The 20,766-nt window shown below is 35.7% G+C and overlaps 1 protein-coding gene across 1 annotated transcript; it reads left to right on the top strand.

The window, feature by feature from the left end:
- The first annotated feature begins 14,139 nt into the window (after window positions 1–14,139).
- On the top strand, window positions 14,140–15,075 carry LOC140519688 (olfactory receptor 5M5-like). Its single transcript, XM_072632993.1, has one exon. It carries the CDS (start codon window positions 14,140–14,142, stop codon window positions 15,073–15,075), a length of 936 nt encoding a protein of 311 aa, XP_072489094.1.
- The last annotated feature ends 5,691 nt before the right edge of the window (window positions 15,076–20,766 follow it).

The raw sequence follows: 20,766 nt of genomic DNA, 5'->3' as shown, positions 1-20,766 counted from the left end.
TCCAACCTACATTTTCAGACTGATTTCCCATAACTCTCTATCTCTTATTCTATGTTCCACAGATCTAGAAATGTACAGAGACTAGATAAAAGGTAATGTGACAACGTAACCACAGTAATACTAGCAATTAATAATAACTCATTTTATAATGCCTCAAAGTGTGCAAAGCTTTTTTTCATACGTTATCTCATTTGATCTTCCCAACCCTCTGAGATAAGTAGGATGAAAGGTGTTAAGCCCAACATAACCCAGTTATTAATTGCTTAATTCAAGATTGATACATGGTATTCTTGACTCCAGGTAAAGTTATCATTTGATCAAGAGGGGAAAAGAAGAGATAATTAGTCTTTGCATTAAGAAGACATGGGTTTCAATCTGCCTCTGACACTGACTAGCTAGGTGCTCATGGGCAAGTCATTTGAAGTCTAACCTTCAGTTTCTCCATCTGCAATATAGATTAAAATAACTTTATTTCTTATTTCACAAACTGATAGTAAAGCCTATATGAGACACTGAACATAAATCTCTTCATAAATGTTAAAGCACCGTACAAATGATAGTTATTGTAATTCCCACTTGTAAGATACAGTGATGAGATTTCTGAGTAGTATTGGTGTCTGTAATAGATTAAGTGACTTCCAGTTCAGAAACTATACCTAATAAATACATGAAAAAAAGCAATATTTTAATGATTTAGTTTATACAATTATACAGAGCTCCTTCAAAACTAACCTCTCCAGACGTTTAAAAGAAATTTGTCTTCAAAAGGGCCATTTACACTTTCAAAACATGTCTAATTACACTACTCTTGCTACTATTCACAAGACAATAATAACAATGACCTAGACCTTGCATATGTGAGCCCTCACAGTGAGGAAGAATGGTGAATTGTCATATGCTGCCTCCATAAATCCTCAATTCCACCGCTACAAGATCTTACCTCTTATTTGTAGATCTGACCGCAGCAATGTCTACATTGTTGATCTCACTGGTCTGTTCAGATAGCAATGAGCTAATCCATTAGAAAACTGGGGAAATACAGAAAGGAAGGATATTTATGCCTTTCCCTATCTGTGCACTGATTCTATGTCCAGACTTCTAGCATGTGACCTTGAACAACGTAGAAAACTGATGTTCCAAGGACAGGATGCAGATCCAATTTGGCATTTAATCATGCAGATTATAATACCTGACAATAAAATTAGGGACCAAAGTATCAACAATATTAACTCTCTCCTTACTCTGGGAGTAATTTGTAAAAGAATTATTAAAAACAAGATCATAAGATTATAAGTTTAAAGATAGAAGAGACCTTTGATGTCATTAAGTCCAATCTACTCATTTTGTAATTGAAAAGTTGAGGCCCAATGAGTCAACATGATATTTTTCAGGGCATCACAGCTTATAAGTATTTGAAGTAGGATTTGAACCTAGTTCCTTATAATTCTAAGTCCAGCATCTTATCCACTGTACCATTCAGAGTAGGGTATAATGTTTGTAGGGATCTCCCCAGTTTGTGATAATTCACCAGGCATTATACGCATATAGAGAACAGAGATACAAGGGAGAATAACATTTACTCTGCTTGCAAGCTGGTGGGATTTGATCCCTATAACTCCTCATTAGCAAGAAGGGATTAATTTTCCCATCTCTCTCTGGCCCTTATACTCCTGAGTCCTATGCCCCAACTAAGGAAACAATAGTGTCTAAGGGGATCTGTCTTCATAACTGCTACTACTGGATTTCCTATAGGGGATATATTCAGAGATATCTGCTTCAGTCAATCCTTAGGGTCATTCAATTCACCCTCCCCACTCTGGTCATGTAATACCTTTTCTAGAAATAACTTGGATCTGCCTTCATGACTTCATAGTACTATTTCTTTTCCCACAAGAAATTTGAACATGTGTTTGGATTAAGTCCTGATTATTCTCCTGTATATTGTTTCTCTTCCCCTTTTGCATCATGGGATCTCCAGGATATGTTATCTCTCATGACCATTCTAAAGTCTATCTGCTCCAGAAAGGTGGATATCATTATCTCCTTCAGACATACCTATCTCATTCCAACCTTTGAATCTGTTCTTAGACTACTCTTTCTCTTGTCTAGTGAGCCCTTCCCAATCTTCCCCAAGTTTTTGACCTCCACCTATATTTCAAAGCCCAGCTTGTTTCTAAAGTGTTGGAATTAATATAGAAAAAAAGGAAACAAATTATACTTAATCAAAATAATAGTTTTATTTGCAATTTTTTAAAAATTTTAGGATACTGAATTATGCATGCTTGTCAATGTATGTCAAAGTTCACACTATAAAAGAATGATACAATTTTAAAAGTGTGGCACTAAATCCTTGGTGTTTTCTTTAAAAAAAACATTTTTTGAAATTCTGAATTTAATAGCCACTTAATGAATTGTGCACATCTATATAAATATCATAATAGAAAAATAAATTTGTACATGAAAATTCTGGTGTTTGTTACATGCATCTTGTTTTCCTTTTAGATAGACAATAAATTCAAAATGTAACTTCTTTTTAAATGTATTTTATTTTTAATTCATGAAATAAAACAAATATTTCCATTATATAGAAGAATAATAAGTGGCAGAGCCAAGATGGAGAAGTAAAGGCAGAAATTTGCCTGACTTCTCCCCAAAATCCCTCCAAATAACTCTTAAAAAGGAATTTAAATAAATTATAGAGCAAGAGAGCCCACAAAAATATAGATTGAAACAAATCTCCAGCCCAAGACAACTTGGAAGGTCAGGAGGAAAGGTCTACTGTACCAGGGTGAAAGAAGAGGGCAGTCCAGCATGGCTGGGTCAGTGTAGACTGAGCCCCAGCAAAGCCATAGTAGGCCTCAGACTGAATCACTGGCAGCAGTGGTTTCCAGACCTCTTGGCACATAGAAGCCAAAGGCAACTTAGAAGCCCCTTAGAAGGGGCTGTCACACCTCAGTGAGGGTGGAGTGCATTCTAGCGTAAGTTGCACCAACACAGCCAAGGCCACAGCAAACCAGGAGCAGGTCTTGGGAGTGACTGAATCAGCAGCTGCAGTTGCAAAAGTTGCTTCCCTAACTCTTAACCTACGGACAGTAAGAGGGTCAAACAACTGGTCAAAGGGGATTTACAGCAATCCCTTGGATGGCTCTGAAGAAAGACTCTTGCTTTGCCCATAATTGGATCCCACACAACAGAGCTTGTGGCTACAGTGGAGGGGAGACCCTCCTCACAGTTTCAGAACAGAAAAAAGTGCTTGTGGTTGCTCATTGACAAGAGAACAGGGGGACAGGAGAATAGATCACATCAACTTGGAAGAACTGAAATCACACAGTGGGAGAACCTCTGACTACAAGAAGTTATCATGGTGACAAGATCAAAACATGCACTCAAAAGATAGTAAAGTCAAAGCTCCGAAATCCAAAACCACCAAGAAAATATGAATTGGTCTCAGATCATGGCAGAGAGCAGAAAGGATTTTGAAAATCAAGTAAGACAGAGAGAGGAATAATTGGGAAGAGAAATAAGGGTGATGCAAGAAAATCATGAGGAAAGAGTAAGCAGCTTGGTAAAGGAGACACAAAAAACATTGAGGAAAATAACATCTTAAAAAACAGACTAAGACAAACGAGAAAAGAGGTACAAAAAGCTAATGAGGAGAAGAATGCCTGAAAACACAAAACTGGTCAAATGGAATAGGAGGTTCAAAAGCTCACTGAAGAAAATAAATTTTTAAAAGAAAAAGTAAATCTTTAGAAATTAGAATGGAGCAGATGGAAGCTAATGACTTTAAGAGAAATCAAAAAATCATAAAACAAAATCAAAAGAATGAAAAAATAGAAGACAATGTGAAATGTCTCATTGGAACAACAACTGACCTGAAAAATAGATCCAGGAGAGATAATTTAAAAATTATTGATCTACCTGAAAACCATGATCAGAAAAAGAATCTAGACATAATCTTCCAAGAAACTGTCAGGGAAAACTGCCCTGATATTCTAGAACCAATGGGAAAATAGAAATGGAAAGAACTCACCAATCACCTCCTGAAAGAGATCCGCAAAGGAAAATTCCTAAGAATATTGTAACCAAATTCCAGGGTTCTCAGGTAAAGGAGAAAATATTACAAGCAGTTAGAAAGAAACAATTCAAGTACTGTGGAAGTACAATTAAGATAACACAGGATTCAGCAGCTGCTACACTAAGAGATCAAAGGGCATGGAATATGATATTTCAGAGGTAAAAGGAGATAGGTTTAAAACCAAGAATCACCTACTCAGCAAAACTGAGTATAATACTTCAGGGAAAACATTGATCATTCTAGGAGAAAGAGGATTTTTAAGCATTCCTGTTGAAAAAACCAGAGCTGAACAGAGAATTTGACTTTCAAATATAAGAATCAAGAGAAACATCAAAGTTGAAGTGTTTACATTCCTACATGGAAAGATGTTATCTGTAACTCATGAGACCTTTCTCAGTTTTAGGATAATTTTATATATATATATATATATATGTATGTATGTATATGTATATATGTGCATATATATAATTACATATGTGTGTAGTTATGCATGAATATGTGTATATGTATGTTATATATATTATAGGTATGTATAGGTACATAGGTGTATGTGTGTATATATGTATGTATGTGTGTGCATGTATATACACAAACACACACACACAGACAGAGGGCATAGGATGAGCTGAATATGAAGGGAGAATATCTAAAAAAAATAAAATTTACTCATAAGTGGAATGTACTAGGAGTGAGAGGGAAAGGGAGAAGTAGAATGAAGCAAATCACCTCCCATAAAAGAGGGAAGAAAGAGCTTTTGTAATGGAGGGGAAGAAGGAGAAATGAAAAGAAATAAGTGAAACTTACACTCATGGATTTTGATTAAGGAGGGTATAGCACACACTAAATTGGATATGAAAATCTATTTTACCCTTCAGAAAGGCAAGAGGGAAGGGAATAGGAAAGGGAAGATAATAGAAAGGACAGGAAATTGGAGAAAAGGACAATCAGAAGCAAACACAATTGTGGGAAGACAGGTCAAGGGAGAGAATGGAATAAAGGTAGGGCAGGATAGGATAGAGAAAAATGTGGTTAGTCTTTTATAACATAACTATTATGAAAGTACTTTGCATTGTTACACATGTATGACCTGTATTGAATTGCTTATTTTCTCAATGAAGTTGGGTAGGGAGGGAGGAAGGGAAAGAATATGGAACTCAAAACTTTAATAATGAATATAAAAAGTTGTTTCAGCATGCAGGTGGAAATGAAGCTATACAGGCAATTTAGTTAAGAAATCTATTTTGTCCTACAGGGATATAGAGGGGAAGAAGGATAGAAGAAGGGTGGATAATAGAAAGGAGGACAAACTGAAGGAAAGGGTGGATGGAGGCATGCTGTCCTTGGGTGGGAGGTGGGGAGAAACGAGAGGAAAATTTTGCATTCAAATTCTTGTGGATGTGAATGTTGAGAATTGAAAATAAATTACATAAAACTAAAAAACTTAAAATTCAAAAATTAAAAGAATAATAATTATATCTTGAATTTATAATCTATTTATAAGGAAAGCAAAATATGTATAGTAATCATTTGCATTTTCAAGTACAATCTTTTTCTATTATGATATGCATTGAGATATGCTTTATTTATTGGCTGTTTTTTAAAACCAGCATTTTAAAAAATTAAAGGAAAAGCCAAGGATCCGGTGCTACTATTTTAGAATGTTATTATTCTATGTTATTGTGAACCTGGAAACACTGAGAAACCATGCAAGCAATTCAACACACTTGGAATGGAAAAAGAAAATGGCAACTGAAACTATTGATTTCTAATACGTACATTTTGTTTCCTTTTATTCTACATTAATTCAACACTTCAGAAACAAGTTGGGTCTTGAAATATAGATAGTTTTAAAAGATGGAGAAGAATGGGAAAGGTTCTCCAAACAGGAGGAACAGTAGTCAAAGAAAAGATTCAAAGGTGGGAATGAGATTGGCATGTATGAAGGAGACAATGAGATCCACCTATCTGGAGCAGATAGACTTCAGAATGGTCAGGAGAGATAACAAATCCTGGAGGTCCCATCACACAGAAGACAAAAAGAAAAAAATGTACAGATGAATAAGAAGGGCTTAATTCAAATACATATTCAAATTCATTGTAGGGAAAGAAATAGTGCTAGGAACACATGAAGGCAGCTATCTGGACTTCACATCTGGAGATAAAGATTGAGGTTATTCCAAGAGGAACAGGTATTATCTGACCCTGATTGGAGGTGGTGGGAGCAGGAATTGAATGACCCCATGGATTGTATGAAGCAGTCTCTGAGTGTATCCCTCTAGGAAATCCAATGATACCAGTCATGAAATGCCCAAAAGACAACACTGTTTCCTTAGTTGTGGCATATGACTCAGGAGGATAAGGGCCAGAGAGAGGTGGGGGGAGAGAGGAAAATTAATTCATAAGATCCCATAGGCTCCTAAAGCAGAGTACCTGTTATCTCCCTTGAGTGTCTTGACTCAGCAAGTTCAGAGTGTCTGGTGAATTAATACCAGATGGGAGGATTACTACAAACAGTCTACCATATTCTGAATGGTACTGTGGATAACATATTGAACACAGAGTGCGAAGAAATTACGTTCTATTAAATATTTGAAGCTATGATACCCTGGACAAACTCTCTCTAGGATTCAGCTTTTCGTCTGTAAAATGATGAGGCTGGATTTAATGGCATCAAAAGTCCCCTTCACATCTAAATTTAAGACCTTATGATCCCCTAATTCTTTTACAAATTACTTCTTAACCAAGTGAGGAGAGGGTTGATGTTACTGATATTTTCATCACTAATTACAATTTCTGATATTATAATTTACTCAATCAGTGCCTACACTAACTTGCTTCCTGTCCTTGGAATCTCACTTTTCTGTAGGGTACCAGTCCACATGCTGGAAGTTTGGGAATGAAATCAATGCATAGCTAGGTTAAAGGTTTAATTACTTTCCTGTCTTTTTCCCCACAAATTTTTCAATGGATTAACTCATTGCTGTTCAGACAAGACCAGAGGGACCAACAATGTAGAGGTTACTGCTGGGTAAGATTCTTAAGTACCAGGTATGTATGGTCTGTTCTTTAGTAGAAGAATTGGAGATTTACTGAGTAAGCCCATGATAATTTACCATTCTTTCTTAGTGTGTTAGCTCACACCTGTAAAGTCCAGGACATTGTCATTGATTCTTGGATAGTAGCAAGACTAGGGTAGTTAGACATGTACTCTATGCTTAAGTGGCAGTTTTCTTTTGAAGGAGAATTATTTTAAAATATTAGCAGAGTTTAGTTTTGGAAGGAACTCTGTGATGAATCCATATATAAAGCAAGGAATTCAAATCATTTTGTTCTGATTTGCAATTTTCAGGTGTTTATGAGTTTTAGACAACTTCTGAACTGGAAGCTACTTAATCTATTGCAGCCAGCATTCACATTCACAGATCTCTCCAACTCATCCCTTTCAGGTGGTAAATATAATAACAATAACTGTTATTTGTGCAGTGTTTTAAAATTTGGAAATTGATTTATATTCAGCTTCTCATTTAGGCTTTACCACCAGCCTGTGATATAGGAACTAAAGTTCTTACTTCTCTGTTACAGATGGAGAAACTGAGACTTCAGAGTTCAAATATTTAGTCCATGGTCATAGAGCTAGAAAATGTCTGAAGTACATTGGGAGCTAGGTGGTGCAATAGGGAGAGCACCAGAGCAGGAGTCAGAAGGACTTGAGTTCAAATCTCACCGCAGACACTTGACACTCACTAGTGTGTGACCTTGGGCAAGTCACTTAATCCCAATTGCTTCATCCTGGGTCATCTCCAGTCATGCTGATGAATATCTGGTAACTGGATTCAGATGACTGTGGAGGAGAAGTGAGGCTGGTGACCTGCACAGCCCTCCCTCACTCAAAAAAAAAAAAAAAACTCAAGTGCAAGTCATATCATCCTTTCTGATGGCATGGTCTTCTTTGGCAAGGAAGAATAAACACACTAACGGAGGCAGATTAAAATCCATGTCTTCCTAAGGCAAAGTTCAGCTCCTTCTTTTGTTCCTCTTGATCAGAGGACATAGTAGATAAAACTCTGGACCTGGAGTCAAGAAGACCTGTGTATCTCTCTTGTCTCAGGCAATAAATAATTGGTTATCCTGGGCCAAAAACTTAACACCTCTCAGGCAACTTAGTTCAGGGATTGATGTGAGGATCAAATGAGATAATGCTCAAAAAAATATTGCACTTCTTGAAGTACTATAAAATGACATTAATTGCTAATTGTTAGTATCACTCTTTTTACTTTACCCCATTACCTTTCATCTAGTCTCTGTATATTTCCAGATCTGGGGAACACAGAGTGACAGAAGGGTAGTGATTGTTAATTCATTTAGGAAGATAGTTTGGAGCCAGGTTGTGAAGGGCTATAATGATAAAAAAAAAAATTGTATTTTTTTTTGGAGGCAACCAGTCACTGAAATTTGGTGAAGAGAATATCACTGCATACAATCCGTTTTAAATGGTGTACTTTCTTAGGGATGGGGGAAGTCAGGGAGTGAGGGAGGAAATTTGAAATTCAAATTTTTACTAAATATTAATGTTAAAATTGTCTGTAAATATAATTGGAAAAAATTTTTGAAAAAGAATATAAATTTGATTGTTATGTGTAATATGAATTCTAGATGGCAGACACTGGAGTCAGGAAGTTCAATTATTTTCTGTCGTCCATGAAAGACTTGGTAATGACTTGAGCTAGCATGGTGGTCATGCATGTTAGCGGAGAAACCAGAACATGGGAGTTACTAGTTCTGTTGCACTCTGTCATCACAGAATATGGCTAGAATATTGTGTGCAATTTTGTGAATCATATTTTTAAAATGACATTTGCAAAATAGTTTTTATTCAGGTGATATGGCCATCAGCATGATAAGGGGACAGATCTTAGGAGAATGGATGATGGAATTAAGGAAGAAAAATTGTGAGAAGCATGATAGATATTTTTAAGAATTGATACAAATGCCTCATAGGGGAAGAATTAGAAATTTTCCAGCTTTCACCTAGAGGGTTGAACTAGGAGTAATGTGCATAACTGTGATTTTTCTTTTTTTTCCTTGATATAAGACCAAACTTCCTAAAAATTATAATGGCTCATGAGTGAAAGCATTTGACCTAGGATGTTACGGACTATTATTGATTACAGTTCTTTAAGTGCCTCCTGGATGTTATAAAGAGGATTTCTCTGAGGTTGCTTCTTATTCAGAGATTTTGTGAAGTAATTTGTGTGTCAGACACAATACTGTAGTGCAAAACACCTTAATATCCTCCCTTGCTCAAATTTTTAGTTTTATACAATGATTAACAGGGGAAGAAAATATTTCATGAAAGACCTTCAAGGTCTTAGTATTTTCACCTATAGAAAAAAAAATGGTTGGATTTAATGACCTCTAACTTTCTTTCCAATTGTAAAATTCTGAGTCTCTATCTGAACACCACATGAAAATTCATCATATATGATCGTGATATGGTCATACAATTCCTAAGAGACAAATACTCACTGCAGCATAAACTAAATGTGAGTGTCTAGGCCCAAATGGCACTTACAGGTTCTGATGACGTAGAACCCGCTGGAGGTGTTCAAAATCCATTGCTATGAAATTCTCATTTTTACTTAGGAACGAAGTACATTTAACTCTGTGGGAAATAGAATTCTCATATTTAACCTGTCATTATTCCCAGTCACTCTGTTTTGTCCATCCAATAGTCCACTCCGATAAACATTTATTAAGTGCCTACTATGTGGCAGTGACACTATGTTGTTGAAATGCCTTCCTACTTTAGTCTGTAAGACTGATTCAGTTCTCCCATTCCCATACCAGCTGTTGTCCCAGATGCAAACCGTCAAAGTTGATCAAGTCTCCTTCTTCATGGATATGAGTAACTGGAAACTTCTAATGAGAAACAGTAAATGCAGGTCTGGGAGAGAAGATCAGGCAGCTCAACTAGATGAAAGATTTCAGAAACAAAACCAGTGACCAGGAGGTGAACTTTTCATGTGATGGGGAAGGGCAGAGCAGGGAGCAAGCATTTATGTCTACAGTGACTACTATTTGTCAGGCACTACATGAAGAGCTTTACAAATACCATGTCATTTGATCTTCATAACAACTCTGGAATGTAGATGCTGTTATTATCCCCAGTTTGCAGATGAGCAAATTAAGGCAAACCAAGGTTAAACGATTTCCCCAGTGCCATTTACCTAGTTGGTGTCCTAGGTCGGATTTTGTCTCACGTCTTCCTGACTCCAGGCTGAATGCTCTCTACTATAATTGGGAAAATGAGAATATGAAAAATTAATAATATTCTCCTCTTTATAGGAAAATTCTTTGATACTTTCAGGTATCTTACATATTATTTTTCTTCATAATATGAAGTGATTACTATTTGAAGATTGTTAGGTTTCTTTTCTGTTATCCTCTTCTTTCTCTTTTTCCTTCAATAATTTCTCTGACAACTTATAAATGTCTTCAATCATAGACCATTAAATTCTGCTTCATGCTGACATCCCCAGAGTACTCCATATCATCTCAAAATGTAATGTCACCCTTGGGCTACAAGTAGACTACAGAGGAAATTCTTATGTATTCTAAAGTATATAATAAAAATATTTCTATGCCAATGTTCAGCTCCAAAACCTCTGCGTACATGCCTTTACCTTTGACTAAAAACTACTTGGGGTAATCAGTTTATTCAATGCATATGGTTTCATGCTATGGTCCTAAATAAGTTCAGTCCAGGTCAATGAATGTTTCTTTTTAATTTTTTTTTATTTTAGACACATACTAAAACTTAAATAATAAGAGAAGAAAAAGAAACACTGCAAACTTAAATATTAAATATTAAAGTTAAATCTAAAATAAGAGAAGTAAAATCATGTCATGTGCACAGAAGAACACAGAGAGATTCACAGAAGACCAGGACAGGATTCAGTGTATATATATATATATATATATATATATATATATATAGCAATAATTTATCATTACAAGAACAGCTACATATTAAATACTGTGTATTAAGTTGAAAGTTGTCCATCTTTTCTTTGCTTCCTTGTAGTTTTTTTTTTTGTTTTCTGCTTTACACTTCTTACTTTGATCTTTTTTGCTCCTTCTTCTCCCCTGCCCACCACACCAAGGCTAAAATTGAGCATGAATATATTTATATATAGAAATTCATACATACATACATGTATACATAGATATATTTAGACAAAGATATATAAACATATACATTCAATAAGATATTCTACTCCTATTCTTATTTTCATGTTTGTGCATATCTTTTTTTCCTATCTCAACTAACTCCTCTACTTTACTACTACCTGCTACCTTGCCCTTCTATTGCTTAAACTACCCCTACTCCATCAATCCCTCCCTTTTCCTCCTATTCTCCCAAATTTAAACACCCTTTTGTACAACCCTTTGACCTATTCCATCCCCCTTCTCTATGAAGTTCCTTTCTTTATCTTCCCCTTCCCCTAAAATACCTTTCTACACCCCACCTTTTAAACAATTCCCAAACCTTCCCCTCTAAAGATCTCTTCTTTATCCTCTCCCCACTCCCTATCCACTTAGAGTTTTATTTCTTTTTAAATTTAGAACACTTTTATACTCTTCCAGATGTATATGTGTTTTCCCCTCTTAAACTCCTTCCCAACGAAAGTAGATTTCTAGAACTAACAGCTTCCCTCCTCCATCTAATTCCTCTGTATTGGTTCTTCCTCTTGTACCTCATTTCTATAAGATAGTTACTCTTTTAGCTGTTTTTGAATGGTTTAACTTTTTTAAATTCACGTCATACTCAACCTTTCTTTTAAGCAATTTAATTAATAGTAACAACCTTAGACATAGGCTATATATTTTTCACACATGAAAGGTGAACATTCTTTCCTTATTTAGTCCCTTGTAATTTGTAATTTGTATGTACCTCATATTTCCCTTGGGTCTTGTGTGTCAAATCTTGTATTGCACTCAGGTTTTTTTTTTTTTTTAAACAGAGTCCTGAAAGCCTTACAGCTGATTAAATGTCCATTTTTTCCATTAAAAATTATGCTTAGCTTTGATGATATGATATTTTAGCCTGGAGCACCAGTTCTTTTGCTCTTCCACATACAGTCCTCCAAGACCTGTGATCTTTTAGTGTCACCTACACTAGGTCTTGTGTGATTCTGGTTGTGGTATCATGATAGGTACCTTGTTTTATTCCTGTTACTAACAACATTTCATCCTTGATTTGGGGAGTTTCAGAATTTCGCTATAATATTCCTGTGAATTTTCCTTGTAGGATCTCTTTCAGGTGATGATCAGTGGATTTTTGCAATTTCTATTTTCCCCTCCTGTTCTAATGCTTCAGGACAATTTTTTAAAATTATTTCTCATATTATTGTATCAAGATTTTTTCTGTCAGAAGTTTCAGGTTTTCCAGTTATTCTTATGTTTTCTTCTCTTGATCTGTTCTCTAGATTCATTACTTTTTGTATGAGATACTTAACATTCTCTTCATTTTTTTTATTCTTTATATTTGTTTTTTTTGAATTTCTTAATCCCTCATAACTTTGCTAGTTTCCCTCTGCCCAATTTTGATTTTCAAGGAGGCATTTTCTTTCTTAAGATTCTGGATCTCCTTTTCCAATCAGTTGATCTTCTTGTCATAATCTTCTTTTCTTGTATTATTCTTGTTTTTCTTGTTAAGTTTTGTCCATCTCTCTCATTTGTTTATCAAAGTCTTTTTACGTTCTTCAATGAATTCTTTTTCGGCAGGACCAAAATTCTTCATGTCACAATGTTGCTCTTGCTGTGTAAAATGTTCTCCTGGTTCTGCTCGCTTCACTAAGCATCAGTTCATGTAAGTCTTGTAATGTTTTTCTGAAATCTCCATGTTTATCATTTCTTATAGTCCAATAGTATTCCATTGCATTCATGTACCACTACTTGTTCAGCCATTCCCCTACTGATGGGCATCCTCTCAATTTCCAATTCTTTGTCACCACATAAACAACTGCTGTAAATATTTTTGTACACATGGGCCTTTTTACCAATTTTATGATCTCTTTGGGATACAGACAAAGTAGTGGTATTGCTGGATCAAAGGGCATGGACATTTTCATAGCCTTTTGGGCCTAGTTCCAAATTGCTCCCCAAAATGGTTGGATAAATTTACAATTCCACCAGCATTGTGTAATGTTCCACTTCATGCTCCACTTCTAAAAGAAAAATTGTCTGTGGTCCTACATATACAAAGGTGGTGGCAAGTAGGAGTGAGTGATTACCCTTGCTCACCAGTCCAGTGACAACTCTCAGATTCTGTTCAATTTAGATAGAACTTTAAGGTTTAAAAACTATTATCTTTATATGTCTATGACCTTTGTATAAGTATCATCTCCAATACTTCATATATAAGAAACTGAAGCACAGAGAGGTGCCAGGTGACTTGTTTAGCTATACAGTTCCTGAGTTTCACAACTCTCCAAATTCTAAGATGAATGCTCATTCCATTGTACCTTAATGCTTACCAATAATGGCTTTCTTGACAAAGAGAAAGGTCTTTTGGAAGAAGCAGTTTATTTCCTTCTCTGAAACAGGACGGTGGCTGTTGATATGTTCCAAGGGATAAGAGAGAGAAGGTTGTGGAGTTCTCATGGGAAGCCCCTGATCTCAGTTAAGAGACCAGATAATCTTTGGTGAATATAGAAAATGAGGGCTGGTTTAGAGGCCAGGATTAATGGAGAGAGAAGAGTTAGGTCTACTTTTTATTAGCTCTGATGCTATTTGAATGTCATTAAGCTTTCTAAGTCTCAGTATCTTCAGTACCAAAAAAGTGAGATGTTAATATATCAATATTCTGCCTGCTATGGTTACAATGAGAATGATGTGAGATAATGCACATCAAGTGATGTTTACTCACAAAGGAATGCACACATATGAACTAATACTACTTATATGTTCTCCCAGTAGTTCCAGTAAGAGGAAAACAGGACTGTCTAATGGTTTGTCGTCATAACTCTCCATGTTCTTTCAGTCAACCCATTAACATGATGGAGAACAGCAACCTTACTTCAGTGACTGAGTTCATCCTCCTTGGTCTCTCCAGTCAACCTGAGCTCCAGATCTACCTCTTCCTGCTCTTCCTCATGATCTACCTGATGATTCTGCTGGGAAACCTGCTCATTGTGTTGTTGATACTGAGGGACTTACGCCTCCACACACCTATGTACTTCTTCCTCACTAATTTATCCAGTATAGAAGTCTGTTACACATCCTGTGTGTTTCCACAGATGTTGGCACACTTCTTGGCAGAGAGAAAATCCATCTCCTACTCTTGCTGTCTCATACAGGTCTACACATCCCTCTCCTTTGGTATTGCAGTGTGCTATATCCTTTCAGTGATGGCCTATGACCGCTATGTTGCCATTCGAGACCCGTTAAGGTACTCAGTCACGATGAGCTGGGGGATTTGTGGGAGGCTTGCTGCTGGGTCATGGTTGGGTGGCTTTATGTTCTCTACAGGGTTTACAGTTGCCACATTTCAGCTCTCCTTCTGCCATAATAATGCTGTCAATCATTTCTTGTGTGAAATGCCCGCCCTACTGCACCTCTCCTGTACTGACACAAGTCAGGCAGAATTGGTCATGCATGTCCTCTGTATCTTTACCCTTTTGTCCCCTATCACATTCATCATCCTTTCCTATGCACACATCATCATTGCTGTCCTGAGAATTCGCTCTGCCCAGGGACGCAGAAAGGCCTTCTCTACTTGCTCTTCCCACCTTATAGTTGTCACCCTATTTTTTGGGACTCTAATGTCTCTTTACTTAAAGCCCAAGTCTCTATCCTCTCCAGAATACAATAAGATTGTTTCAGTGTTTTATTTGGCTTTCACACCTGTCCTTAATCCTCTAATCTATAGCCTAAGGAATAAGGAGGTGAAAATGGCCCTGAAAAAACTTTTGGGGAAATCTGAACAACCATAATTTCCATATCTCATTCATGATTCTTTGTGAGGAAAACTTGAGCCCAGAGTCTCCTTTTTCTTCCTCATTTTTTTAATTATGCAATTGGATATTTTCTAATTAAATTTTAAACATTTCTTAAGATTTGTTTCTACAATTTGAAATCCATATCCTCTCCTTCTAGTCCCCTTTGTATATGCTTGGGGAAGGCAACCAATATGATGTGGATTATGCATGTACAGTCAAGCAAATATATTTCCATATTGGGCATGTTGTAAAAAAAGAGATCGATAAAACCAATTAAAATAATGAAAGTAATAAAGTATACTTCGATATGCACATTCTATCAATTATATTTCTTCTCTAAGTTATCTGCTACCTCTCTTATTGACCTTTAAATAACTTTTTTGAATTATTTTAAGAATTCTTTTTTGACCTGAGACCAATTTACATCTTTTTTGTAGGTTTTCAGTGTATCACTTTTCGCTGTTTTCTCCTGAAATTATGTTTTGATCTTTCTTTTCAGTACAAAAACTTTCCATAGTTAGGATCATTTCTTTTGGTTATATGCTCATTTTCCAGGCTATTTCTTGAGCTTTTATTGTGTGTTAAAATTGGGATCAGCTTCTGAAGTAGAAGGGCACTGTTCCAAACTTCAGATTTTTTCATGTTGCTAATTTTCAGTGATAGTTCTGGGGATTTGTACGTTTTCTATTCTTCCCGTATGATCTAAGGAGAGGTGTTGGAATTACCCTTCTGACCATAAGTACTCTTTTCTTCACTGTACCTGGAAGCAGGATTCCTGCTTCCTTGTGGGGGATGTATATTTAATTATTCTTGTTCTACTCGTCACCATGGGAGTGTGATGCACACATGTGATCCAGATCCCTGTTTGACAATACACTCAGTGTCAACAGAACGTTCCTTGTAATTTTCTGACCACTTGTATGGCTCCCTTATTGTCTGTGGATTAAGAGTTCTGGCAGTCGGTGAATAAGTTGGACTCAGATCTCTGCAGTAGACTGTGTGGGGCAGAGAAATTTCAGAAAGTGGGAAAGGTAATCATAATCTAAAAATAGATGTAACATTTTCAGAAAATGGAGGAAAAAAACTTGTTTTGGAAGTGACTTTTAGAAATCCATCTTTCTCTGTGCCAGCCTCTCAGAAATGAGAGGAGTTCAGAAAACGCATGAAAGTCTTCACAAAGGCTTATGCTGCCATTGTGCTTTCCAGCCTTCAAGATGAAAAGAACGGTCAAAGGAAGTTAATAGGAAGTTGAAATGTGTGATAAGTGAAGATAGGGTAAGAAAACTGCAATTTCTTTTTTTGAAGAGTTTGAGTCATTAGATCCAAATTTAGCGTTTCTGGTAGCCCTAAAAAACAAAACTGGGAAGGAGTGTTTCATAGTGAAAAAACATGGAAAATAGCAGACTATAAGACTGAAAAGATAAAAGTATTGCTCTTATTTTTGGAGTTGTGAATGGAATACCCAAAATATACTATGTAAAAACTTTTTTATTATAGGAGTGATTGTAACAGTTTTGAGAAGGAAATAGTAATCGCCAAAAGACAACATGGAATAATCAACAATAACTTATGTTATACCAATTTTACTTTTTTTGTCAGTATTGTTAGAGTAGCAGATAAAGAAAATTCTGAGACATAGTATGCCTGTATCTTTCCTACACATTATTACCATCCACATGGACTTTGATCCAGTGACATGGGTCTCCTGGCAGTCCAACAAACAAGACATTATATCTTGGCTCTGGGCATTTTCTTTGGCTCATTCCTTTGTCTGGAATACTTTCTTTCTTCAACTCTGCCTATTGCTTTACCTGACTCCCTTTAAATTCCAACTAAAATCCCATATTTTGTTGGAAGCCTTGCCCAACCCCTCTTAATTCTAGTGCCTTCTCTCTTATAATTATTCCTTGTTTATATTTTTTAAAAAATATTTCTCTTTTAATTTGTGGAATAGAACAAGCATTTCCATAACAGTATAATAAAAAGATGATTGCGCATGAAAAAATTAATTTACTATGTACAATTTTCTTTTTCTTTTAAGTATACACCATATCATGCAAATTCCTTTTTTCTACCTACTCCACAATCCCCCAGAGATGACTTCTATTGAACACAAATTAGTACAAATATGTAAAATTATTCTATACATATTTCTAATTATCAGGCCTTTCTCTGTATGCAGGTAGTGTCTTTCTTCATAGGTTCTTTGTATTTTATTTCTGTACTTATAATAATCAAAATAACTTATTTGTTCAAAGTTGTTCTTAAAATAATATATCTGTTACTATTTACAATGCTCTCTTGGTTCTGCTCATTTCATTCTTCATTATTTCATGTAAATCTTCATGTTTTTCTAATATCATTGAACTCATCATTTCCTATAGCAAAGTAATATTCCATCACAATCACATGCCACAACTTATTCACCCATCCCACAATTGATGTACATCCCTACAATTGCCAGTTCTTTGCCATCACAAGGAGAGCTGCAATAGACATTTTTAGAACACATATGTTCTTTTTCTTTCCACCAATCACCTTTGAAAATATTCCTGGAATTGGTATTGCTGGGTCAAAAGGGTACAATTTGTTCATTCTTTGGGCAAACTTCTACATTGCTCTCTAAAATGATTGGATCAGTTTAAAATACAACCAACAATGAATTAATATCTCAACTTTTCCACATGTCTTTCAAAATTTTTGCTGTTCCCCTCAATCCTGTTAGCCAATCCAATAGCTATAAAAAGATATGTTTGAACTGGCTCTCCCTCATTAAACTGTCAGCTTTATGAAGGCAGGAATTTTCTTTTGACTATTTTTGTGTCCCCATAACTTAGCACAGTACCTGGTGATTAGTAGGTGCTTAACAAATGTTTCTTGATTGACTTTTAACAAGGCGTATGAGGCAAAGACTCTCACTGTGTTATTCATGTGGAGAAAATGAAAAGGCATTCAGTATATGATTAAGTTAAATAAGTTCGAAATTGTTTGGATAAGTGGAACCAAAAGAAGCATGAACAGTGGTGTGATAAAAGCCTAGACAGAGGCCTTTTCTGGGGGTATCCTAGGAATCTGTCCCAACATGTGCTTATTTCAAGACCGAGTCCCACAAAGTTAAGTGCTTTCTCAAGAGTTACAGAAGAAGTACTACATTGATGAGGAAAGGAATATACTGTCAAATTGTGCTTGAGTTTTTGCTCTCTATAACTTGGATTTGTATATTTATTTGCATGTTGTTTCTCCCATTACAATGTGAGCTCCTTTAAGGAGGGAGTTGTTTAAATATGAGCTCAGAAGGTCATCATCATTGAACTGAGAAAAGGGCTCTCCCAACCAGTTCCCTTTATTGTTACATTTTACTTATTTCTTTGCAGGCATTTGAAGCACAATTTTCTGTAGGCAGTAATTTCTCTGTGTAGTATAAACAGTCATTCCTTGAAGAAAAAACACAGAGAACTCCTGATTGGTTCTTAGTATCTGGATCTACACACAAGATGATTGATTATCTGGGACTGAAATCCAACTCCCAACTACATCATTTATATAAAATGTGCTAACAGACCAGACATTTTTGACTTCCTTCTTACCTTCTTTAGGTCTTCCTTCATCAGAAGAGACAATACTGGGCAAAACCTCCATTATCCATGAGCATCTCAGTTTGGCTTTGACTCCAAGGAACTACATGCTGTGCCGAGAATAAATTGATCATCTGAAATTTTATAAGCATGAAGAGGAAGCCTTGTAGCCTTAGCTTGCACCTTAGTAGCAAAAGGACAGGGTCCAGAAAGTAAGTGATGGGGTAATGGAATACTGGAATTTAAAAGAATACTGGAAGTTCAAATATGAATAAAAATATAGAGTATGGGAAGGTAAATCAACAGAAATGATTCAGAACAAGAACTAACAATGTCTAAGTTTTCAGATTGACTCTAAATCTTCTTTAAGAATATATTATAATTCAAGGGAAAGTGAACCAATGTCTTATGAAATAAAAAATCCTTTGACCCCACAAGAGAACACTTTTGAATGGTTTGAAGGAGAAATGAAATTCATAAAAGAAGAAATTAGAGATCAGCATAGTTGTGAATGTACACTTGTTAATACAGAATCATAAAAACCCAATCATGAGATTAGATAACAAATTTGATAGAGACTACATCTAAGGAAATGAGAGAAAGGGACAGATGTGGATCACAAAAATATTGAAATGGAGGCAAACCTGGGAGGAGAGAAAAAAAGAGCAACATAATAGGACACAGGAGTTTTATGCAAGAGAAAGTGGCTTGCCCATGAGGACACAATCTTCAGAGATGTCATATATTTCTTTGAAAAATATGAAAATTAAAAAGTCTGTATACTTCAATGTCAAAAATAATACAAGAAACTCATGCAGAGCTTCTAAATATGGATTACAAAGCATCTAGAAAAATATTAATATTCAACAAAAGAAAGTCAGTGGAGGTATTGATGCATATACAACAATAGATAACAGAATATTTAACTTGTCAACATCCTAAACAGCAGAATGAAGAAAGGTATAGTAAGTACAATTATTAGGTTATGAACAAGTTCAAGTCAAATCAAGAAGGATTTCTTAAATACTATGCTGCTTACACTGTGCTAAAAACTGAGGATACAAAGAAATGCTAAAGTAACCCCTGTTTTCAGAGAGCTGACATTTCAGTGGGAGAGACAAAATGTAAAAAAGTATATATATACAAGATGCAAAGAGCACAAATTAAAGATAATATCAGAAGGAAGACACTGGCATTAAGACAGAAAAATAAAGCTTCCTGATATGAAAACTTAAATACGAAATTTAAGTTGACACTTGAATGAATCCAGGGATGCCAGGAAGTGAAGAAAAGGAGAGTATTTTACATTTGGAGAGTATCTGGTAAAAAGACATAGCATAATGAGAGTGTCGTGTAATGAGAGAGATCCGTGTCACCAAGTTGTAGAATACATGGAGCTAAGGAAGATGTAAGAAAATTGTAAAGGTAAAAATGGGATATGCTGTAAAGGGCTTTAAAGTTTAAAGTCTTTGCTTTTGGTAACCTAACCTATAATTGTAAGCCTTCAGTTGGACAGGTGTACCTGGTAGGCAGAGGAGTGATACATTGTGGAGGCTTCATCTCTCATGATTCAGGGGCCCTTTATAATTTTAGGGACCCACTACAAAGTTTCTTCATTTGAGATTTTCATTACGGAATAACTCAGTTTTCAGGAGTCTATTAGAGAAAAAAATAGCATATTTCTTTTAGGGTATACCTTTTTCAATTCAGTCAACTACTTTGAGATAACATTTGCTTTCTTGAATGTTTATGTGCAAATAAATATCTGTTTTACTACTCTACTCATTTGTTCAAGATAACCAAACTACTTAGACACATAGTGCAGTTACTGTGAGCAAGTAGTAAGAATTTTGTGTTCCCAGCATATTTTATCTGGTAGTTTGCCTAGAGCCTCCCATGATAGCTCATAAACGCTCATTTCTTTTTCCTTTTAGCTTTTTATCCAGATCCAGACAAACTGGCTTTACTGTGAATTCCTTATGGATTGTAGATCCATATGGCAAATTTTGCCTCCTGTCCTAGTAAACACACAAAACATGAACTTTTTGAGGCCTTTACATGTGTTTGAGAGTTATCCAACTTGTTTTCTTTCTTTTTGGATTTTTTCTAT

The sequence above is a fragment of the Notamacropus eugenii genome, chromosome 1 (genome assembly GCF_028372415.1).
Source record: "Notamacropus eugenii isolate mMacEug1 chromosome 1, mMacEug1.pri_v2, whole genome shotgun sequence".
NCBI lineage: Eukaryota > Metazoa > Chordata > Mammalia > Diprotodontia > Macropodidae > Notamacropus > Notamacropus eugenii.
This window is presented reverse-complemented; position numbering and strand designations above follow the sequence as displayed.